Genomic DNA, 25047 nt, shown 5'->3' with positions numbered 1-25047 from the left:
GAAGGTTCGAACATTCTACTATTTATTGGGACAGCCACATTACTACATATTAATCGGTAGTAATCCCAGACGACTTTTAACTGGATAATGTGATTTTTAGGACAAACATGTTAGGATTTTAGGTGCAAAAGATAAAAATAGTGAATGGCCAATACAATTGTTTATGGCTGTTTGTCAAAATTTTACATTGTTTTGCTCTATGTGCATCTCTTCAATTGGTTGAGCAAATGTTCCGCAGCAACGCGCGGGGAATTAGCTAGTCTTTACAATTCTTGGACCATCAGCACCTAAACGAGCAACTCCCATCAGTACCAACCATAGCTGCCAGCTTAACATGATTGTTGAAGTTAACTTGCCAAGGAAACTCGATGATAAGAGCTTGCATATATACAAAGGAAACAACATATAACAATAACCAAAACTACTACATATGTGGAATAGCAGAATTATACTATTTGTTTTTTTACCTGTAGTACAACCATTATCACCAGAATGGCCATGAAGAAGTGATTCCCGCTAGAAACCTTGAATATGTTCAGCGCATCTGTTTCATCGCATTGAACTCATCAAACAACTTAGAAAAGAAAGGTGACATGATATGTATACCCAACTATGTTAACAACATATACTTCTGTTCACATTCGATGAAACTATTAAATTAAACCGCTACATCAGGAGGTAGCTACTCCTGAACTATAAAATTCAGAATTTAAGCTTCTAATCCTGAATAAACGAATACAGTAAACGTGTACAGAAATTGCCAAGTTATGTTCTCTATTGGCCAAACACACGCCAAGACCACCTTATCAAAGGATCAAGGAGATACTAGTAACTAGCCAAGTTAGGAGGAAAGACAGCCATATCTTGCTTTGTTTCTTCAGATCCAAACGCACGCTAAAGGCCTTTCTTCCGGATAAAAACTGGTCTGTCAAGCCCTGAAATAGTTACGCTGTACATCAGATGTAGAAATACACATGTCACAATTGCAAGGACAAACATAACTGCTCCCCTCCTCAGTTTATCGCAAAAGATAAATTCCCTCTTTAATACATAATTAATTAATGGAGGCGGTATCCCAGAATAATCTCATACATAATGAAGATGCACGTGTGATGATTTATAAAATGGATTATGTTAACCTTTGAGTCCTTCATTTTCCATGCACGTGGGATTTCCCACAATTTATGCAGGGGCTAAAATATCATACTGTTGAGCACCAGAATCAGCTCTTTCAGTCCTCAGTTTCACAGAAACAATTTCATCTTATGACTGCCGTAAAATTCAGTACATACTACTAACGCAAATTTCACTCTCCAACTAAGATTTTTAATGAGGCACTCTTCGCTGCTAATATTATCAAGCGTAATCAAATATCTCACAATATCAGCAGGCAATCAACAAGGTGGACCATCAACATGCATTTTTGGAACTAGAATGTGGCACAGAGAAATATGATCAACAACTAGGGAGTGGAAATTATGCTCTTCTATTACAAAGGGATAACAGATAGTACTTGGTACTCCCTCCGTAGTGATCTAAACACTTATATTTCTTTACAGAGGGAGTAGCATCTAAGGCCTAATATAAACAAAGGCTTGTGTGACTGACAGGCAAACAACAACCAATTAAAACAATATTTTTCTGCAGAACCTAAATATTGTACAAGGAACATCTTTACCTCTCGTGTGAAAGAAACCCTATGCACTCAAGGTTAGACAATTAAAAATACATAGTTTATATTACCGGAAGTAAAAGGAATGCACCTTTAGTTTGAAATGGAATATCTGAAAAGCCTACCTTACAGGGAGATTCAAAAGAATTATCATGGAACCTTGATTTAAATCTTTTCAACTTGCTGATTGCTGGACTATCAAGGAGATCAAGGAGAAGAGGGTTAAGTCCTCTTGGTTTGTGGGTTGAGTCGACCAAAAATTCAGCAAATATTGACAGTCTCTCATTGCAATGGAAATAAATCCATCTGGAAACTGCTAGGAGCCAAGCATTGCTCCAGACAACATGGAACACAGAACAAAGTTAAATTATTCATGTCATCAGATGGATAATCACAATAATTTTACTTGTGACATTGGGGTAGAGGTGAGATGCAAATCCTCACAATGGCAAAGTGTTGGTATGGCGCTAGCTAAGCTTGTAATTACTGTTGCTCCCCAAAAGCTCGAGACATTGCCGTTCAAATAAATCCAACTTGAATTCTGTGAAGTTGGCTAATGGCAACTAAACAAGAAAATTACGTGATGCACTGTATCTGGACTTCTGAAGTGAGCAGAGATTTGGGAGCATTACTAAAGAACATACGTGATTCTAAAGAATACACATGCAATGAAAAAGGGCCGAGAAACTCTGTCCTTGCCAGAATCTGTACCAGCCTCGAGGGGACGCAGGCCTTCCACCGGCAGGAAGATGCGATGCCCCAGGCCCTAATCCTCTGCAGTCGATTTCACACGCTGATGCCCACCCCCGAATCAACCGAGAGCAGAAGCACAACAGTAGGGACGCTGTAATGTGTTGCCGCGAAGCCGAGGCGCCGATTCTTCCGCGGCTGAAGCCAAGCGCCGACAAGGACACCCAACGCAAAACCGCCCGCTCGCGGCCGAAACGATCGACCCTCACCTCCGACCTCGATGCTGCTGGTAGTGGAGCCCGCGCTTCCCAGAAACTGTGGGGAGGCTAGCTCGCAATACCCATGACCAAATTTTCTTTTCCTCGCTACAACAACAACAACTAAGCCTTTAGTCCCAAACAAGTTGGGGTAGGCTACAGGTCAAACCCACAAGATCTCGCAACCAACTCATGGCTCTGGCACATGGATAGCAAGCTTCCACGCACCCCTATTCATAGCTAGTTCTTTGGTGATACTCCAATCCTTCAGGTCTCTCTTAACGGACTCCTCCCATATCAAATTCGGTCTACCCCGACCTCTCTTGACATTCTCCGCACGCTTAAGCCCCAACGAAAATCTTTTGGGTTTCATCTCCATAAGAGTGGCTGAGTTTTTACATTGGCTCGCCAAGCCTATCACAACCCTCCTCCTTTACCCGGGCTTGGGACCGGCTATGTTGAGACAACATAGCTGGAGTTTTCTTTTCCTCGCTAACATAAAAAAAATCATTGTCTGCCAGCCGTGGTGGGAATTGTTTTTTTCTTTTGGTGGGGCAACCGAGCGGATACGAAGGGAGTCCGGCTCGGTGGGTCGTTTGACCGGGATGAAGAATAAGTTATTCTTCACCCAGGGTAATATATATTAAAGAGAGAGAGAGAGAGGCGGCTACGCCATTTGCTCGCTTCTCTGCACTTCCGCGGCTGCCGGGGTTCTGGTCCAAGCCAGAGGGGAGCAGCTGCCGTTTGAGGCGCCCTGACTTCCCTTCATATCTTCACCAGCCTGTGCTAGACAAGGGGAGATAAAGACCCACAGTTCCGCACCTGCTGCTCCTTGCGCCCCACGCCGACCGTTCCTCCACCCGCGATGCATGCATCGCCTAGAGCTCGGGCCTCGATGCTCCCTCCGCCGCTAGCCTAATGACCGTCCCTACGACCCTGAGCGTCTCCGCCAACCCTGAGTATGCTAACGACATGATCATCAATGGCGACGACCCTCAGTATATTGCCTTTGTGAAGGCACGTCTTAGTGAGCAGTTTCTTATGTTTGATTTTGGCCTACTTTCTTGGGATAGAGGTCTCTTCTACCTCTGATGGCTTTTTTATTTTCCAAGAAAAATATATCCAGAATCTTCTTGCTCATGCTGCTCTTACTGATGAGTGCACTGTTGAGACTCCCATGGAGCTCAATGTTCACCTTCGTGCTAGTGATGGTGACCCTTGTCTAATCCGACGTGTTATCGTCATCTTGTTGGGAGTCTTGTTTATCTAGATGTTACTCATCCAGATATCTCCTATCCCGTGCATAGTTTGAGTCAGTTTGTCTTTGCACCCACATTGGTTCACTATAGTCACCTCCTTCTCCTTCGTGTTCTCTGATATCTTCGTGGCACGATCTCTCACCGTATGTTCTTTCCCTGCTCTAGTTCATTATAGCGTCAGGCCTATTCAAATGCTACGTGGACTAATGATCCATGGGATCATCGTTCACTTTTTGCTTACTGTGTTTTTCTTGGTGGTTCTCTCACTGCCTCGAAGACAAAGAAACAGGCTACAATTTCACGTTTGAGTGCAGAGGTTGAGCCTCGAGCTATGGCTCTTTTGACGGCAGGGGTGACTTGGTTACACTGGTTAGTTCATAAGTTTGGTATTTCTGTCACTACACCTACTTTGCTCTTATTTGACCATACAGGTGCTCATAGTGTTGCGCGCGACCCAACGAAGAATGAGCTCACCAAGCATATTGGCGTTGATGCTTTTTTGTGTGTGCTGGTGTGCAAAATTCGGATTATTGCTCCTCAGTATGTGCCTTCGGAGTTTGGCACATTTCTTTAGGAATGCCCAAACTAGAGCACAACACGACTTCTATATCTATCTCTCCAAGCTCGGTGTTGTTGATCCACCATGAGTTTGAGGGAGGGGGAGTTAAGAGTTATATATTTAGTCGGGTACCCCTTTGTATTTTCCCCGCTCTATAAAGGTTTTTTTTGCATATTGTAAAACACTTGTACGTGTATACAATGGCATATGGCCACCTGGAAATACAGTTGCATATTTCCTAACAGGTACCTCCCTCCTTGTTAATGGCCAAAGACTTAGCACTTTGTCCTTTCATGTCCTCAACATACCATGCAGCTCATTCCTGGTGGTCAGATTGTTGACACTTGTTGTTGGGTAATTCTCGACTTTGACTCATGCTCTGTTTCGGACCGTCACACTGGTGCTGTCCTTGGTGCTGGCCCCCAATGTCATAACTCCCAGGGCCTCTGGGAGCTTGACTGGCTTCACTTTCCCTCCATTGCCACCGCCGTCAGTCTCTCCACCTCCATTGCCTTGTCTACCAGCTCTTTTCAGCAGTGGGGTCAACGCCTTGGTCACTTGTGCTACTCTCGTCTCTCATCCTTAGTTCGGTGTGGTCTTCTTGAAACGTGTGAGGCCTTAATGCACTGACTCGAACCTTTGCCCTCTGTGTTCGCCTTAGGCACCCCCTTGGTGATTGTCAACCGTATGTGGTCCTTTAGCTGATGCAAATCACTTTGCTTTCCTCCAAAAGCTGCGTTGCGCTCCTCGCAACCTGGTCATTGGGTCGTTACCGGTGACTTCAACTTGATCTAGCAGGTGGGGGCGGGTAAGAATAAAGCTAACCTAGAAAGAAGATAGATGGGCATATTTCACCGTTTCCTTGACCTTGGGCTTTGCGAGATCAACCTCATCGGGCGACGCTACAGTTCGAGCAACAAGCGACGGTCACCAACGTTGGTGCAGCCAGACCGCTTGTTCTGCTCAACGAATCGGGGGTAATGACATCCTAGTTGCTTTTCCGCGCGGATACTCCATGGCAGTAGATTTAGCCTATACACCAAGATTTTCATGCCTAGGGCTCACCAGTCCCACTTCAAGGATATCTGGCCGAATTTTGATGGCTTCCGCCAGGTGGTTGCTGATGCCTAGCATGTGTCGCCGCACCTTCACCAACTCTAGTGTTTGGGTGTCCTGCTGAAGCATATGGACAACACATTGCAGCTGTGGAGCAACCAGCATATTGGCAGCATCAAGCTACAACAGCTCATGTCTAAGGAAATCATTTTTCAGCTCAACGTGTTGCAAGACAACTGTCCCAAAAGCAGTTTAATCTACGCAAAGAGTTGAAGCTTAAGTTGCTTGGTTTGGCCTCCCTCAAGTGCATCATCCCCCGCCAGCCCTCCGCTTCCACTAGCTAGCCGAGGGAGACGCAAACACGTGCTACTTCTACATCCATGCGTGCCACTGCCACTGCAAAAATCACATGGTTACCATTGCCCGTGACAGTATTGTCGCCTTGACCCATGAGGATAAGGAGTAGACACTGGCAGACTACTCGTCCATCATGGGTTGCGCCATCCCTCGTAGAGTTGTTTTACCAACTCGCTTTGGAGATCATCAAAGATGAGCTTGCCGTAGTCATCCACAAGCTCTATTTGCTTATACCGGTTTGCCTCGTCGAGCCTAATGATGCCCTCATCGTCTTGGTGGCAGAGAAGAAAAACTCGAATAAGGTCGCACAATTCCACCTGATTTGTTTGCTGCATACCTTTGGTAGGCTTTTCTCGAAGCTGCTTGCTCTTCACATCATGCCTCGGCTCCCAGAACTGATGAAGGAAAACTAGAGCTCCTTCATGCTCACCACTAAGGGCTTGCACATTAGACACATCGCAACCCTTATGCTCAAGGTTGACACTGCGAAGGCATTCGATTCAGTCTCATGGCCCTTCCGCCTATGGTCTCACGGCACGGCGGCACTGGCAACAGATTCAACGAGTTGGTGTGGATGATTCTACCGTAGACACCCTCAACAGGGTGCCCAGGAGGCATATTCTTCACCGTCATGGTGCTCATGCTCAGAAGGGTGTTGTTGAGCGCAAGCAGCGTCACCTTCTTGAGGCGGTTCGTGCGTTGATGATTGTCGCCTCTCTTCCACCTCACTTTTGGATTGAGGTAGTTTCTACTTCTACCTATCTCATCAACATTAATCCTTCCTCTGCTCTACAGACTGACATTCCTCTCGAGCATCTTTTTGGTTGTTCTCTTGACTACTCAACGCTTCATTTGTTTGGTTGCATTTGCTACATTCTTCTTGCCCCCCGTGAATGCACCAAACTAACTACTTAGTCTGTTGAATGTGTCTTCTTAGGTTACAATGATGAGCAAGGGCTATCTATGTTGGGATCCAGCCAGTCGTCAGATGCACATTTCTCGAGATGTGACTTTTGATTATTCTCGTCATTTATATCCACGTCCATCCTCTCCTTTGACCTCCCCCATTGAGGATATTTATTTCCTCACTTTTTCAAATACACCTATCACTCAAGGATTGCCCTCGTCCACCCATCCCATCGTGTCTTCCCATACTACTGTTGTAGACCCCACACCGTCACTTGCGGCTTCCCCACCTCGTTCATTACCTGAGGCTTCCCCATTGACCCCCCTCATCATCTTCTTTACTACACTGGTCATCCGCGTGTTGTGAATTCTTCTGATGAGCCATTTCCCTCGACTACTGTCTTCTTCTGTTGACAACGCACCGCCTCCAACTTAGCCTACTTATGTCTTCCGAGCTCGCCTGCTTCCGCCTACTGACCGCTATGGTTATTCTAGCACCGCTCTTCTCGAGACGACTTATCATGGCGTTGTTGCTCATCCCGAATGGCAGCATGTGATGGAATCGGAGATTGATGCTCTTTCGCGCATTGGCGCGTGGGATCTCATTTCCCTTCCTCCTAGTGCTCGTCTCATCACTTGTATGTGGGTCTACAAGGTTAAGACTCTGATGGTTCTCTTGAGCATTACAAAGCTTGTCTAGTGGTGGGAACATGGTCATGACTACGATGAGACATTTGCCCCTATGGCCCAAATGACCACTCTTCGCACACTTTTCGTTGTGGCTTCTCTTCCTGATGACATGGTTTGTCGTCTTTGTTGCTCTCTATATGGCCTTAAGCAAACCCCTCGTGTCTAGTTTGAGAGTTTCATCTCAATAGTGATTGCAGCTGGTTTTTCGGCAAGTGCTCATGATCCTGCACTTTTTGTCTACATTTCAACTCGTGGGCGAACTCTTATTCCATATGTCAATCATAACCGACAACGATTCTAAGTACATTGCCTTTGTGAAGGCTCGTCATAGTGAGTTTCTTATGTCTGATCTTGGTCCTCTTTACTACTTTCTTGAGATTGAGGTTTCTTCTACCTTAATGGCTTCTTTATTTCCCAAGAGAAGTATATCCAGGATTTTCTTGCTCTTACTGATGAGCGCACTATTAAGACTCCTATGAAGCTCAACGTCCACCTTTGTATCCACCTCCGCTCCCTACCAGTCCGGCTGGGCATCCGTTGCCTGGTTGTGGGTTACTATGTGTGCTTCCTCGATCCCACATCTTGTCTTCCCTTGTTGGGCGGCCGCATCACCGCACACTCGAGCACCACCATCGGCGAGCAGGAGCACGAGCAAGCATCCTTTCGACCTTGTCCAGTCTGATGTCTGGGGTCCATCTCCCTTTGCCTTGGAAGGAGGTCATCACTATCTTTATAGATGATTTCTCTTAACACACATGGATATACTTGATTTCTTCCAGGCCTGAGCCCATGGGCGTGTAGTTCGTGCAACGGAACATGGCCAATTCCAGGGGCCATGAAATTCCTAGCACAAGGCAGCCCATAGCAAGCAGCAGCCAACAGGTCTGCTACTCGATATCCAGCATGGGCCCGTAAGCTGCCCCACTAGCGCTAGCGCGTCTAGCCGTCTAGGCTGCATAGTCTCCCATGGAGCCCAGGCGACGAGAAATCAAGGCATTGAGCCATCGAGGACACCAAGTCGAGTGGACGAGTCCTCTCCAACACCGCCTCCTGCCCTCATCTCTTGTCTGTTTGTCTCCTCTCCTCTTTTTCCAATAGGACGCTTGAAGCTCGGCGATCCTCCATCGGTCCATCCCCACCCAATTCAGCATGTGCTTCTATCAGCTGTCGGCCATCAATCCATGAGTTCTGCAGATCGCATTCCATCTAGCAATTTTAATATATGCCAATAGCTTGTTAATTCTGTTATTTTACATCTTTTCTCTACATGTTTCAAGATCCAAGTCATGTCTTCTCAGGATAGAGAACATGAATCCGGGTACCAAAAGCGTTTGAAAAAAACAAAAAACAGAGAAGTTAGGTCGATTACAGAAAGGAGCCATGGATAAGTTTGTTGCGAAAGAACCACACGTGTCCTCTAATAATCAATCACAAGATCAAGGCTTCACGGTTGATAATAATGTTGACAATGATCATAGAGATGAACAAGCAAATAAAGAAAATAATGATGAGGTTGATGATGATCTTATTGGTAACACAAATATTGATATGGATAATAATGGTGATGACATCAGGACAACTAGTATTGATGTTAACTCAAATATTTGGTAAGGGGTGGAAGGCTCGGCCTTATGCCTGGTGTTTTGTTCCACTCTTGCCGCCCTAGTTTCCGTCATACCGGTATTATGTTCCTTGAGTTTGCGTTCCTTACGCGGTTGGGTGATTTATGGGACCCCCTTGACAGTTCGCCTTGAATAAAACTCCTCCAGCAAGGCCCAACCTTGGTTTTACCATTTGCCACCTAAGCCTTTCCCCCGGGTTTTCGCGAGCCCGAGGGTCATCTTATTTTAACCCCCCCCCCCCGGGCCAGTGCTCCTTCGAGTGTTGGTCCAAACTGAGTAGACTGCGGGGCCCCCTCGTGGAAACTCGAGGTCTGGTTTTACTCGTAGGATGTCTTATCTGGTGTGCCCTGAGAACGAGATATGTGCAGCTCCTATCGGGATTTGTCGGCGCATCGGGCGGCTTTGCTGGTCTTGTTTTACCATTGTCGAAATGTCTTGTAAACCGGGATTCCGAGACTGATCAGGTCTTTCCGGGAGAAGGTTTATCCTTCGTTGACCGTGAGAGCTTATGATGGGCTAAGTTGGGACACCCCTGCAGGGTATTATCTTTCGAAAGCCGTGCCCACAGTTATGAGGCAGATGGGAATTTGTTAATGTCCGGTTGTAGAGAACTTGTCACTTGACCCAATTAAAATACATCAACTGTGTGTGTAGCCGTGATGGTCTCTTCTCGGCAGAGTCCGGGAAGTGAACACGGTTTGAGTTATGAATGACGTAAGTAGGAGTTCAGGATCACTTCTTGGTCATTACTAGTTGACGACCGTTCCGCTGCTTCTCTTCTCGCTCTCTTTTGCGTATGTTAGCCACCATATATGCTTAGTGCCTGCTGCAGCTTCACCTCATTACACCATTTTTTCCTATAAGCTTAAATAGTCTTGATCTCGCGGGTGTGAGATTGCTGAGTCCTCGTGACTCACAGATTCTACCAAAACAGATGCAGGTGCCGACGATGCCAGTGCAGATGATGGGATTGACCTCAAGTGGGAGTTCGACGAGGAACGTGGTTGTTACTATGTGTCTTTTCCTGATGATCAGTAGTGGAGCCCAGTTGGGACGATCGGGGATCTAGCATTTGGGGTTATCTTATTTTCATTTGGATCTTGACCGTAGTCGGTCTATGTGTGTATTTTTGGATGATGTATGATTCATATTCATGTATTGTGTGAAGTGGCGATTGTAAGCCAACTCTAGTTATCCCATTCTTGTTCATTACATGGGATTGTGTGAAGATGACCCTTCTTGCGACAAAACCACAATGCGGTTATGCCTCTAAGTCGTGCCTCGACACGTGGGAGATATAGCCGCATCGTGGGCGTGACACAAGTGGGATGCCGAATCAAGTCCGTCTAATGCCAGTGCCGCCAATCTCTGCCTTGTCTACCAGATATGTTCAAGAGTGGCATCATCGCCTTGGGTCACTTATGATCTCTCATCCTTAGTTCGACGTGATCTTCTTGGATCCGTCTCCGATGATGTCTCTAATACGTGGTCCAGTTACCTTATACTCATAGCGAGACAATGTCTCAGCATCCTTTAGACCTTGTTCACTCTGATCTCGAGAGATCATCTCCCTTTGCCTCCGCTAGTGACTTCTCTAAACACACCTGGATATATACTTTATTTCTTCTCGTAGTGAGGTCTTATCTATAAGCCTTTTGCTGCCATGGTTCACACTCAATTCTCTACGCCTATTCATGTGTTCTATGGTGACTCTGGTGGAGAGTAGTTCACACTCAATTCTCTACGCCTATTCATGTGTTCTATGGTGACTCTGGTGGAGAGTATATCTCCAAGCTGTTGCGTGGAATCCTTGCTGAGCAGACTTTGGTTCTCTTATCCTGGTGCTCATGCTCAAAATGGTGTGGCCGAGCGCAAGCATCGTCACCTTCTTGAGACGGCTCGTCCATTGATGGTCACCGCCTCTCTTTCACCGCACTTTTGGGCCGAGTCTATCTCCACTTCCATCTATCTAATCAACCTTCAGCAATCCATTGCTCTGCAGGGTGGCGCTCCTTTCAAGCGTCTATTTGATCGTTTATTCGGCGCTTCAATTTTTTTGTAGTGTTTGCTATGTCCTTCTTCCCCCTCGTGAATGCACCAAACTGACTTCTCAGTCTGTTGAGTGTGTCTTCTTAGAATACAACGATGAGCATAAGGGATATCGTTATTTGGATCACGTTGGTCGTCGGATGCCTATTTCTTAGGATGTGACTTTTGTAGAGTCTCCTCCCTTCGACCCGCGTCCATCTTCTTTGGCCTTTTAAGTGGAGTATATTTCTTCCCACAATTTTCCCGACACTCCTACCACTCCTATTGAGCCCTTATCCAATCGTCGTACTACTCATGCTTCTCTGATTATTGTAGAACCAACGTCATCATCTCCTATGATTTCCTCACCTCGCTTATCACATGATTCTAGACCTTCATCACCGGTGGTTTCCTTGTCTCCATCACCTGAGTTTATCCCTCGATGATTCCAGCTCGTATTCTTCCAAAAAAAATCCTAACTTCCAGCTCGTATTCTTCCAAAAAAAAATTCCTAACTTCTAGATAGGTCGTCTGCGTGTTGTCGATGCGTCTACTGATGTGCCATCTTCCCCGTCTTGGCCTACTTATGGCTTGCGTCCTTGTCCGCTTCGGCCTGTTGACCACCTTGGTCTTCCAAACGTTGGCGGTGCTATTCTTGAGCCGACTTCTTGTTGTGATGTTGTTCATACCAAATGGCACCTTGTGATGACACAGGAGATTGCTGCTCTTGAGTGCATCGGCACGTGGGATATTGTTTCTGTTCCTCCTCGTGTTCGTCCCATCACTTGGTGGGTCTACAAGGTTAGGACTCACTCTGATGGTTCTCTTGAGCATTAGAAAACTTGTGGGTCATGGCTTTCATCAGGAGCTTGGTCCTGATTATGATGAGACTCTTGCTCCTACAAAACCATATGCTTGTGGCCTCTGTTCACCACCGGTTCGTGTCTAGGCTTAACGTTAATAATGCCTTTCTTTAATAGTGAGCTGCGTGAGGAAGTTTACATACAACCACCACCTGCGTATTCTACTCCTTATGACATGCTAAGTCGTCTTCATCGCTCTCTATGGCTTTAAGCAAGCCTCCCGCACCTGGTTTGAGCGTTTTGCCTCTACGGTGGATGTTGTTGGTTTTCAGCGAGTGCTCAAGATCCAACGTTGTTTGCCCTCCTTTCTGCTCTTGGTAGGAATCTTCTTCATGTTGATGACATGATCATCATCGACGCAGACCATGAGTATATTGCCTTTGTGAAGGCATGTTATGCAGTTTCTTATGTCTTATCTTGGCCCTCTCTGCTACTTTCTTGGGACTGAGGTCCCTTCTTGCTCAAAAATAATAATCCAGGATCTTCTTACTCGTGTTGCTCTTACTGATGAGCGCACTATTGAGACTCCCATGGAGCTCAATGTTCACTTCCCTGCTACTGATGTTGATCCATTGGCTAATCTAACGCTTTATCGACATTTTGTTGGGAGACTTGTCTATCTGCCTGACACTCGCCCAGAAGAAGAAACAAAATGTTGTGCCCCCCGTTCGAGTGCACCTCTTCCCGCGGCGCCGTCGCTCCACTTTCCTAGTCTACCCTCCACTATATGCTCTGCGGCATTGTCGTCGTGGCCAGGATGGTGGCAAAATCACTAGCGCCGATGCCTCTCGCATGATGTTGTTAGAGCCTTCATCCTCTCAAGTGGCATGAACAACCGAAGGGGACAATGTTACCATGGATGTTGTCATTCCCTCTGTTGGATCGTAAGTCTTTGGGAGTGAGACTAAAAGAAATACGGGAAAGGAGATGATGCCTAGCCTATTAGCGGATTGAGGCCTAAACAAAATTGTTGAGATGAGTTATAGGCCTGCTACCAAAATGGTTGGTGTATCTTAACCAAGGTGGGACACGCGTTTGAGTGGGATAAAATCATACTCTATCAAGCCCAAATGATAATCTTCTTTTTTTATCCTGCTTCCAAATAATAATGACCCAAACACTAAACATAGCATTGACCATAATTCTTTATACATCACAACATATCCTTCAAATCTACTAACAACTCAGGCAAATTAAAAAAAAAAAGAGTTTGCGAATTAAATAAATGTTCACAAATTCAAAAAATATGTTTGCGAATTCGAAAAATGTTTGCCAATTCCAGAAAAAGTTCATGTATTCAAAGAAAGTTCACGGATTAAAAAAAATTGTGAATTCCAAAAATGTTCACGTATTCATAAAATGATCACATATTAAAAAATGTTCATGTATTCAAAACAAGTTCATGAATTCAAATAAAGTACATGAATACGAAAAATTGTTAAATGTTCACGTCGAATTCAAAAAATGATCGTGGACTCTAAAACAATGTTCACAAATCCAAAAATGTTATTGTGTTTGAAAAATATTCTCATATTCAAGACAAGTATGAATTCCAAAAATGTTCACGAATTCAAAAAATGTTAAGGAATTCAAAAAATGTTCACGGCAAATTCAAAATTGTTCATGGATTCTAAAAACTCTTCACAAATTCCAAAATCGCTCACGTATTCGAAAAATGTTCAGATATTCAAAAACTATTCACCATTGGAAAAGGTTCAAAAATTTCAAAAAATATTCACGAATTTGGAAAATATTTGATAATTCAATATTTTAGAAAATTGAAAATTGTTCACAAATTTGAAAAAGGTTCAAAAAAATTAAGAAGGAAAAAGAAAAGGCGAACATAAAGAAAAACATACCGTTGACCATAATTCTTTGTACATCACACCATATTTTTTAGAATCTACTAACATGAAAGCCGTATACAAAAAGAATAAATCTACGCATGTAATTTACATGTACCATTATAATTATATTGTTTTAGAAATCCTAGGTAGGTTTGTCTAGATGTCTAGACCCATGTCTATACTCTACAGCACCTTCTATACTCTACAACAATGTATGTTTGGTGTGGGTTAATTTATCACCATTGTCTCGACGGTAATCTCTATTCCCAACCTAAGGGTGTGCATTACACGATGGGGAAAAAAAATCTCTGAACTTCGCCAATAAGTAACTCAAATAAACAGTTATGTATGTGATTTCAAAAGAAAGATATAAATGGCAAGGTGTTTAACAAATCTGCATGCATGTTGTATCGTGCTTATTGAGTGTGAACAAACAAATATCAGGATAGAAACTAAGAAACAGAATACATACCACCAGGAACACAGCCACCACTAGCTCTGTCACAGAATATTGCGTGATAAAAGCCCGCCATGCTAACTCAGCAGCTTCCTCAACTGACAAGTTGAATTTGTAACTGAAATGTAAAGCACAAACATAAGGGATGCAACTTCAAGATAATATGAACTGTGAGCAAAGCAACATATAGAGGTATAAAAAACATACCCCTCATCCAAGATACCATAAGCATACAAAGAACTACAGAACCAGCTGCTTCCCTTGAGCCTTGCACCCTCACTATCAACATAGTACCAAGACCAGACCATAGAAAAGGAGCAGAATTGTTAGACATAGACCTAAGTACTGCTTAATAACACTAACATATGTCAAAGGGCCACTCGCAGTTCCATCAAATCCAACAATCATTGTACCGATTGGAAGTACCATCCCACGGTATGAAAATAAAGGATATTAGCCAACGGTCTTTAAAGAACCAGCAATAGAAATCCTTTGCTTGTTGATGAGCTCATGAACCTCTTAAGGAAGAAACTATTGTTATTCCTACTATCTTTACTATTAAAGGGGAGTGCGGTTGTGATGGTAGGTTGTGGTACGTCGATTCGCATGTTCGTGTGTCGCTTCCTCGCCTCCTCTCTCAAACAAATACTCGTCGACGAGTGGACCCGCCAGCTCTCTTCCCTGCCTCATCAACCCGCTAGCCCCGATCTGATTTCTTCTTCCTCTCTCGTTAAGAGCGAGCGCGACCACAGCTAGGGTTACTATCGCGTCCAGCCGTTGCCGCCTCACACCGCTGCCCGGGTTTGCTACCTGACACACCAACCAAGAACTGCAGTGTTGAACACGAGCCTAGGTCGCCCTCGTGTGTGATGGATAAGTCTATGTACTAAGGTCTTTGTGGGGCTGCAGCACATGGTCCTTTGGCTGCAGCACATGGTCCTTGTGGCAGTTAGGATAGAATCCCTGACCATCAAGGACTGGCAGTTAGGATAGCATCTTAGACTAGCATCTTAGACTGGCATCTTAGCAGCATCTTAGACTAGCATCTTAGCATATGCTTGGCTGGCTAGCAACCTATAAGTATGTATCCCCAACCCCTCAGGTTGGCATGGCATTGTGTGAGAAATAAACCAACGAAAATTGTCCCAACTCTCCTAGTGTCATCCACAACTATGAAATGCTCAGGCTGAAAGGTCTAACAGTGTGTAGATGCAAGATGTAGCTCGCCATCTTCTATGTCACGTACGACCTTCATCTCTACCTGCTTCCCAGCGTATCGAACAGAGGCACCGTGGCAGGACTCAAGGTGCAGCAACTACTCCAGTTGTACATGAGCCATGGGTTCAAGAGAGGTTCTTGGAGTTCTCATGGTCCCTGCTTGGGCGGACGCCGAAAGGGTGAGAGTCGATTTGTTAAGGCTTCCCTGGTATTTGTCTTCAATACCAATGCATTATTTTCTCATCACTAAGCTTTTGACTCGCTCACTACTTGTTTCTTGCACTATATGGCCAGATCTAGCTTCTTCATTTATCCATGATTTTTCTTTAAAGTCCACCGACTAAACATACAAGAGCTTGGCAATTCTTTCTGGCTGCAGCTAAAACTTTATATTAAAGTGAACTTTACTTTTGTTGGTTTCTTGTTCATAGAAACCGGCAGCAAGAAATAAGGCTAGATTAGCCACGGCAACATGAGCCAAGTTTATGAGCATGTACCTGGACCCTCCTGTATGGCAGTTGATCCACCTTACATGAAGATTAAAGTCATCTACATCAATATATTAATTTTGCTCCTGGTATGCATCTCTTGGAGAAATCTTAGGGCAAATATTTTCTTATTTTTGCTTTCTTTAGAAATCTTGGAGAAATTTAGTGTAGGACCTTCAGTTCTATAACATAGTTGAATGAAATTACTACAATAAGCACTGCATCACAATAGTGGGCTAATTCTGTAAAGAAATGCAATGGTGTAATGTTCTTGGTTAAACTTCAGTTATATATTATACTTAGTAATGCAAATTCAAGAATTAAGTTTGCAGGCATGTCGTCATTGTAGTCCTGATAGATATTTTGCTTTTCTGTATTTATGTGCATTAATAGAGTTACTAATATTGTTTCGATATTTCATTAGTAGAGACTGGATTGTGTCTACAACCAATGCGATCCAAAAATAGGCAATTCGAGGTGGATTTCACTTGTGGTAGAGAGAAACCACACAGTTCAGATAGCAACGTGGGACTTTATGGTCACAGATAGATTGTCGTGGAATAACTCAACTGATGGGATGTAGGATTCACATCGGTGCAGATTGCCGAGTACCATGCAAATGAAATGTTGGTTGCAAAATTAATGATCTGCCTCTTTGTCGAGGTAAAATTGATAAGAGTTATAAACTCGGGAAATATTTTTTCCATCGATCTTTTAGTCTAGCAAGTAAATATTTTTTTTGTCATTCTTTTAGCTCGATGTAAACAATATAATTGTTTGTGCAGCCACAAGTATGCTACCTTCCGTTTCATAAACAGATGTCCTACAACAAAACATGCAGTAAAAAAGATAGCTCAATGTAAACAATATAATTGTTTGTGCAGCCACAAGTATGCTACCTTCCGTTTCGTAAATAGATGTCCTACTATGAAACATGCAGTAAAACATATGTAAGTTTGACTACTACAATATAAAAGATGGTTCACATTTGTAAGACAAAAGTTATTTTTGATTTATCATGTTCTGGGTTTATCATGACTGTAAATTACAGAACTATTTCTGACCAAGAGAGAGATATGTGAAACTCATGATTTAGCTCATTTAAATATCACAAAATTATTTTAGGAGAGACCATCTAGCGTACTCAATTATGGCATTGGTCGTGCTATTGTTTTATGAGTTTATTTTGATGTCTACTTATTTATTTTAAAATTAAATCAATATTATGGGTAGCAGCACATTCACTGGTGATGCAAGAACATTCCAGCTTGCCTGAAGAACAAAAAGTTCTATTATTTTGTGAGTCTATACAATTGTTTCCTTGCATTGTATATTAAACTTCATGTGAATTTGCATCACTTGCACCCTAATCCTTACCGGATATATACCTATACTAACTGCCAACCTCAAGAAAATTCACACGCTAATTATTAAATAAAAAGATCTGAATCATGATTATTTTTTGTCCATACAAGATAGTTAGAGTGTAATCAACTGTACATAGACCCTACATTATCAATATATGCAGATGAAGAATACAAGACTTGCACTCAGTCCTGCTTGGTTCCTTTCGTTTGTGCCACATCCATTGGAAGTGAGTTTTTAGCTGTCTTTCTTTGTGATAAAATGTGGAAGATTCAAATCCAATGTTGATATCTTCTTTCCAGAATGATGCTTTGTTGGTCTTTTTCACCTATTGTCTCACATGTTGAATATCTAGAGCATACTTAGATTTGCTATTTCTGTATTTTGTTTTTGTAGACTTAGTATAAGGAGTAAGGACACAGAGAAATAATATTTGAAAGGTGCAGGTTGAAATATAATTGACAAAAAACATACAAGGAAAAAGGTCTTACTAGAGATAATCATTTGTGATGTCAAATTCTCTCCCCTCAAGATTCTTGGCTTGTTGCCTTAGGCTGATGACCCACCTAATAAAAATAACTAATAATTTGAATTACAACGCATAATGTGAGTTTTATCTCTCCGTCAAGACATGTATCCTTCAATAGTGCACTAGACCTTATGTAGAGAAAGAAAGATAGAGAGGACTAGTTCTTGTTATTTTTTTTTCAGAGAGATGGAGAGACAAACATGGAAAGATGGGAGATTGGAACATCAGGGGGACTTCGGTGCTGCTTCTTGATCTGCTCGGTGAGTGAGGAGGTAAGAAACGGGGACATAGAGGAACATTGGGCTTAAAATTTATAGAAACTCGAAGATTGACAGCTGGAAGCCATGCTGCTTCCTGTTTCCATCGAATTTTGTGTGCGCAATTCAGTCGGGCATTACGTCAAACATGTGGAAGGCATAACACACATGTATTATGGATCACCACCTATACACAGCAACTCCAGCGGCATGCAGTAATCAAGAGATTTAGAGCAATGGCATGCAGTAATCAAGAAATTTAGAGCAATGGCATGCAGTAATCAGAATATTTAGATCAAAAGAGGGAATCAATTGATGACCAAGAAAACAGGTCAATGATGATGAAACTTACATCTCGTCGTGGCTTCGTGCTTGGAGATGAGGCGTGCAAAGAAACACGAGAGGAGAAACGCTGGACGTCGCTGAGCTGATGCGATTGTTTCCCACAGGGCTCAGTTTGTCCATCGCTCTTGTATGAGGAGCCGGCAGATGGCGGCGTAGCGCCCCCACAGCCTGCGCTAGGAGAGAACACAGAAGAGCACAGAGCCGTGGACGTCGAGGGGAGGCGGCAGATCGGACGCACGACTCGATTGCGGATTTGGGGAAGGGCGGCGCCCCGGCTCACACCGTCGAAGCCGGCAGGCAGCGAGAGCGCACCGCGAACGCAGCTTGTCCCGTGAGGAGGACTGCAGGCCGGCAACCTGTCGTGGCGCCGCCGCAATCCGGTCTGATCAGGAATTTCGATCGAGGGACCAGTGGCGGATCCAGGAATTTAGAATTGGGTGTTCAAATTTTTTTTTTCACACTAACAGAGGAGCCAATTCGTTCACAGCAATACAAATTGGTCAGTAGCAACAACATCTGTATCAATAAAAGCAGAAGCAAGCAACTGAAACAGATGAGTCAATTCTGGATCGGCCTTAACAGAGGAGCCAATTCGTTCACAGCAACAGCAATACAGATTAAGGAAATTACAAAATAGATAAGAAAATTACAACTCGACCATACGCTTTGTCATGGCTTGAAAACGAGAAATGACAACATCATCCTTCACTTCAAAAAAGAATTCCCTCTCAATAAATGTAACCAAGCAATCATTCAAGAGTTGATTCCCCATTTTATTCTGTAGCTTGTTTTTCACATAAGTCATTGAAGAGAACACTCTCTCAACACTAGCTGTTGCTACTGGTAGGATTAGAACCAATTTGAAAAGCTTGTAAACAAGGTTATAAGTGACACTCTTGTTTGTCTCGACAAGCATAATAGAAAGGTCGACTATGTTTTTGACCTTTCTAAACCTCTCATCTATACGCATATCAGTAATGAAGTGTGTAAGTTGATAAGGAATATGCATCAGATCTTCCTCCGTGAAATCCAAGGGATAAAGATGCGCAAGCTTAACCAAGTTTTCCTTATGATAAGTAGCAAAAGAATTTACCGGACTGAATGATCCCATGTAATGAAGTAATTCAGTGTTTACCTCATCAAATCTATCTCCAAGCTCTCGAAGTTGCCTATCAATAAGACCCAAAAACATCTCAACATGGAAGCGATGGAGATTCGTGAGATTTTTGTAGAATCTTGAGGGTCTTCCAGGTGGCTTGTACTTACCATTCATTTGAGGAACTTTGACTTTATGCTTGACACAATAAGAAGTGACCTCTTCAAGGAAAGTTTCCCATCCACCATCATCTCTCAACAATTGCAATTGAATCTTTGTCAAATGAATGAGTTCAACAGCATTAACAATGTCTTGATCTTTCTTTTGCAAAGCACGACTTAAGTCATTGGTGTGCCCAAATATGGTTTGCAACAAGTGTGCCATGAAAACAAAGTCAAATGACTCAAAATATGTCAACATAGTTTCAGCAAGCATAGCCTCATTGCTTTGAGTTGGGTCTCTTACTAACTTGTTAAGAACTAGCCGGATTGAAGGATACATGCGAAGAATATGCATAATAGTTTTGTGGTGAGTTCCCCAACGAGTGTCACCCGGCCTACTCAAACCCATCTCTTGATTCATGCCTTTACCGGTTTCAATTTCCTCCAATTCCAATGCTTTAATGATCCGTTCAGCTTGAGCCACACGAAGCATTCTAATCTTCTTACAAGACATCCCAAGAACATTCAATAGATTAGCAAGTTGTTGAAAGAACAAAACACAATCACGGTTCTCCTTAGCAACAGCAACTAGAGATAACTGAAGTTGATGAGCAAAACAATGCACATAATAGGCAGAAGGGGACTCATCCATAATTAGTTTCTTTAGACCATTGACATGACCCTTCATGTTGCTAGCACCATCGTACCCTTGCCCACGTACTCTAGAGAAGGTCAAACCATGTTCCATAAGCAAACTCTCAATTGCTGTTTTGAGTGTCAAAGATGTGGTGTTTGCAACATGTAAAATACCAAGAAACCTCTCAACCACCCTTCCGATTTTATCAACATAACGCAGACAAAGAGCCAATTGTTCTTGTAGATACACATCACTTGATTCATCGGCAAGTATTGAGAAACAACTATCACCTAGCTCTTCCATCATAAGCCTAGTAGTTTCTTTGGCACAAGAGTTGATGAGGTCTGTTTGTATTTCATGAGCTATCATTTTGTTGTTCTTTGGAGCATTCTTAAGAACCACCTTATTCACTTCTTCAAAATTCTCTGCTAGCCAATGTAGAAGCTCAAGGAAATTACCTTTATTAAGTGAAACTTCTCTTTCATCATGTCCACGAAAAGCTAACCCTTGACCCAAAAGAAACCTCAGGCATTTAAGAGAATATGTCAAGCGAGCTATATATAGAACCTTGTCTTGTTTGGTGGTTGAAGAAAATGACTCTACGATTGTTGTTTTGGGTGCAATGAAGAAATTGTATTTCTCTTGTGCTTTGTTGTGTGCACTATTGATCCCACCAACATGTTTCCCAAAACTAGCCTTGTGATTCCAATTTCTAAATCCTCCATTCACAAAGCAATCCCCACCAACATGTGAATTATCCTTGAAAAGATAACATACAAAGCAGAAAGCAGCATCTAGCTCTTTACTATACTCAAGCCATTTATAAGACTTGAACCATTTAGCTACAAATTGACGCATACCTCCAACAGGGTGTTGTGGAAAAGCATACTTTTTTGGTCGACAAGCCCCTTTTGCAATGTATCCTCTTCTAATCCTGTTCTGGTCATTAACATCATAATCTGCAATAGCAATCCTCTTCCCAGGATCAGGTTCAAGCAGCTGAACATCGTAAACTGCATCTTCAGTGTCATTCTCTTCCTCTATATTTTCAGATTCTTCGCTTGCTTCGTGCTCAATCTCAGGTTCTGCAATTGGACTTGTGTTCGTGGCACCAACAATCTGTAGCTGCTGCTGATTTTGAACTGAAGGGGAGCTCATAGTGCTATGAAGTTGATTCGATGGGGAAGTGTTCTGCACCTGCACTTGCTGCTCAACCTGAACATGTTCTGCAATTGGACTTGTGTTCACTAGAGCCCCTGCACATGCTCTAGATTTCTTCCCAGCTCTACTCCACAAAGTTTTCAAATCAATGGCGATGCTCTTCCTCTTGAGTTTTGAATTCTGTACTGCCTACAATTCAAATACAATTCCTTTGTTATTTTTATGCTAATAAATCAACAGATCCTAACTCCTTTGAATGACATCTATAGCTACTTCTCACTGAATCAAATAGAAACTACACATTCAGTTCGGATTTCACAATGAATCAAATCAAAGAATGAAATTTCAGAGTTGGAACTTGGAACTTGAAAGGGGATTCACCTTAGGCTTAGAGATTGAGGTTGTTGGAGCAAATTGCTACACTGGAGGTACGCTCCCCTCCGCGGCATCAACAACTGCGGCGGCCGGCGGTGCCGGCGGCGTGACCCACTGTCTCTGTGGCTATGATGCGGCGCCGTGCCCCGCACTGGGACTGGGTACTAGCTCCTGCTCCTCACCGGCGGCGGCCGTGTCGGCGATGGCCCTGGTGAACTCCTGCGCCGGCGGCTGGCTGTGGCTCGCCATGCCCTCGCGCCGCCGCTCCTGTATCTGTTCGTGGGAATTGGGGAAGGAAGCGGCTGGCCGGGTGCGTGTCCAGGCTCTCGTGCGCAGTCAGGTAATACCTAATGGCCTAATGGGCTGCTCGCCTGCTGCCAAAGTGCACGTATTGGGCCCATGTAGGATCGTATTTCTATACTCTGCCATATATGCCTATATGTAAAAAAATATTTGCATAAATTTTCGGGTGTTCATCTGAACACCCTTGACCCATGGTGGATCCGCCCCTGGAGGGACTCGAGTCCTTTCTATAGGTGGTGCCTTCGGCTTCCGCAACATGCGAGAGGTGCCCATGACGGGAACCATGGAAGCGGGCTTGAGCAGAGTTCATGGCGGCGGTGGGGACTGGGAGGAAGGAGGGGATCAAGGTTGCCGCCTGCGTTGGGGGCTTTCTTTTTTAGTCAATTACATTGATGGTGCTAGAACTTGACGCAAACGGTCACTCTGATGTTAGAAGTTGCGGTGTACATCGAAGTGGTGCAAAAACTTGTCTCAAATGTGCAAATACAGTGCTAATCGTGTTTATACGGAATCTGCGCTGACTAGGCGCGTGGGTCTCACTGTCAGCCAGTGGACCTGGAAGAGGGGGGTGTGGCCTGTTTTTTTAAACCTCGGAATATATCTTTTTGCAAAAAAAAGATCCATATATGGACGTGTCATTTTTCATCTCTAAACAGTGGGTCCCGTCGGTCAAAATTAACAAGAAAAAGGGCAGACCAAGACTCGAACACACGACCAAGGCTAGAGAGCAAACCTGTCCTACCGGTTCACTATTCCTGTTACAACGTCATTAATGGATAACTAACCTATATGTATTCAGAAGGTTCTTTATGGCAACATGTATTTAACAGGGTTTTTTTTTAGAGAAACTCGCTACCTTTATTCAAGCAAAGCAAAGGTCATAGGTACAAGGTTTGGGTCATGAGGATTGCCCAACCAAATATGTGGACCTACACCTAAATTATGTATCTAACAGGTACGCATCTGAAGTTTGGATGGGCTGCAGATATTGCGGCCCATTTTGCACGAGCTATTTTTTAAAGATATATTTATAAAATGTAAGTTACAAAATTATGTACCGCTCAAAAAAAAGTTATAAAATTATGTTTTAAATGTTTGTGTGCTATAAATGTTTATACAAACAAACCATGATTAGTAAATAAAAAATTAAATACACATGCATGCACTATATAAAATATCTATTTAATACAGAAATATAAAATGTATATTAAATAAAAATGTTCATGTGTTATTTTCTAAACAATGGTATATTTATTTTAAAAATACCATGCATCCCAACGAAATAACTTATTTTTAAAACTTGTTCATGTATTATTTCAAAACACATTCGTATATTTAAATAATATTATGAATTGTAAATATATTTAAATAATTTAAAATGATAAAATTTATTTTAAATTACATTTGAAAATATATTTTTATTATACAAATATTTAAATAATTATAATTACATTTGTATAGTTCAATTTTTATAACTAAAAATATACATAAGTCATGAGTAAAAACTATACTATTAAAAACTGTTGATATGGATATTGAATTGTGTATAATATTTAAAATATATACTGTTTTCGAATATAAGTCATTAGTAAAAAATATACACCTGTGAATAATTATAGTTGTTAAGTAAATGTTTGTATTCATCATTATAAAATTTAAATATATGTCATGAGTGTATACTTTTTTTTTATTCATTAAACATTGTATATAATACACATTTTAAATGTCCATAATAACTAAATATTTTATATATACACGGGTATATATTTCATTGTTTTTTATTACAAAGTATTGATAACAAACAAATATTGGAACATAATTTTTATTACTTACGTTTTAAAATATCTTATAAAAATAGCTTGTGAAAAATGGGCTGCAATATCTACAGCCCACTTAAGCTCCACATGCGTCTTCGCTAAATATTTATACGGTTATGATCATTAGAGAACTAGACAATGTTTATGTTGGAGTGGTTAGCTGGTTGTTTAGGTAACCTGTGGTCGCCCGATCAAAACCTGGGTGAAATCTTTTATTTTAATATTGACAGGCGGGGCCCACTAGGCATAGAGAAGAAAAATGCCACGTCCATATGGTCTTTTTTGTCAAAAATATATATTAGGGATTTTGAAAAAAAACATTCTGCCTGGTTCACGGGCTGACAGCGGACCCCACGTGCCTAGTCAGCACATATTATGTATACAAAATGGGATATGCACTGTATTTGCACGCCAAGTTTCTGCACCACTTTAATGTACACCGCAACTTCTAGCACCAAAGTGACCATTTACGCCAAGTTCTAGCACCACCGGTGTAATTGACTCTTTCTTTTTAGAATCCTGCGTTGTGGGCTCCGACGGTTTCCATTACAGAAAATCGACCTAGCAGAAAACCGGGCCGATGTACAGCAGCGTAGACACGAGAGAAGGCCCAAGTGGATCGCAGGCCCAACCAAGCGACAACCGCAGCGGACGACCAATTGTAAGGAATTTCCTATATGATTTGACAGTCGTTCGTATTTTTTAAATATGATCACTTTTTTAAAGGAGTGTTTCAAAAAATCTTCACCTTTTAATAAAAATGCTCAATACTTTTAAATTTAGTTTAGAATTGTAAAAATTAATCACAATTTCAAAAAATTAAGATTTTTTTTAAAATGATCACATTTTTCAAAAATTGTTCATGCATTTTCAAAATCCGCGTGGTTCAAATATTTTTTTCGAAAATTTCTTGGAAATCATGAACTATTTTTCAAAAGTTAAATAATGTTTGAAAAGCCGAACATTTCTTGAACAACATGAACAAAATTTTGAAATTCCAAACTTTGGCTAGCGACAGTCCTTAACCAGTGA

General features: G+C 42.5%; 1 protein-coding gene across 7 annotated transcripts; it reads right to left on the bottom strand.

The window, feature by feature from the left end:
• LOC109783385 (uncharacterized) lies at window positions 1-22113 on the bottom strand. Of its 7 annotated transcripts, XR_005768655.3 has the most exons (7): window positions 18473-19065; window positions 17826-17900; window positions 14471-14542; window positions 14279-14381; window positions 803-935; window positions 468-544; window positions 1-287 (listed from the first exon to the last, which is right to left on the bottom strand). XR_005768655.3 is itself a non-coding variant. In XM_040399341.3 (5 exons), the coding sequence occupies exons 1-5, from the start codon at window positions 18583-18585 to the stop codon at window positions 807-809; spliced, it is 492 nt and encodes a 163-aa protein (XP_040255275.1). In that variant the 5' UTR covers window positions 18586-19059; the 3' UTR covers window positions 576-806. The 7 variants fall into 7 exon arrangements, 2 of the variants coding, with proteins under 2 accessions (XP_040255275.1, XP_020197581.1); XR_005768616.3 differs by lacking the exon at window positions 17826-17900 and having other exon boundaries at window positions 18473-22113; XR_005768610.3 differs by lacking the exons at window positions 1-287; window positions 468-544 and having other exon boundaries at window positions 576-935; window positions 18473-22113.
• Between the last annotated feature and the right edge of the window lie 2934 nt (window positions 22114-25047).

The sequence above is a fragment of the Aegilops tauschii genome, chromosome 1 (genome assembly GCF_002575655.3).
Source record: "Aegilops tauschii subsp. strangulata cultivar AL8/78 chromosome 1, Aet v6.0, whole genome shotgun sequence".
NCBI lineage: Eukaryota > Viridiplantae > Streptophyta > Magnoliopsida > Poales > Poaceae > Aegilops > Aegilops tauschii.
This window is presented reverse-complemented; position numbering and strand designations above follow the sequence as displayed.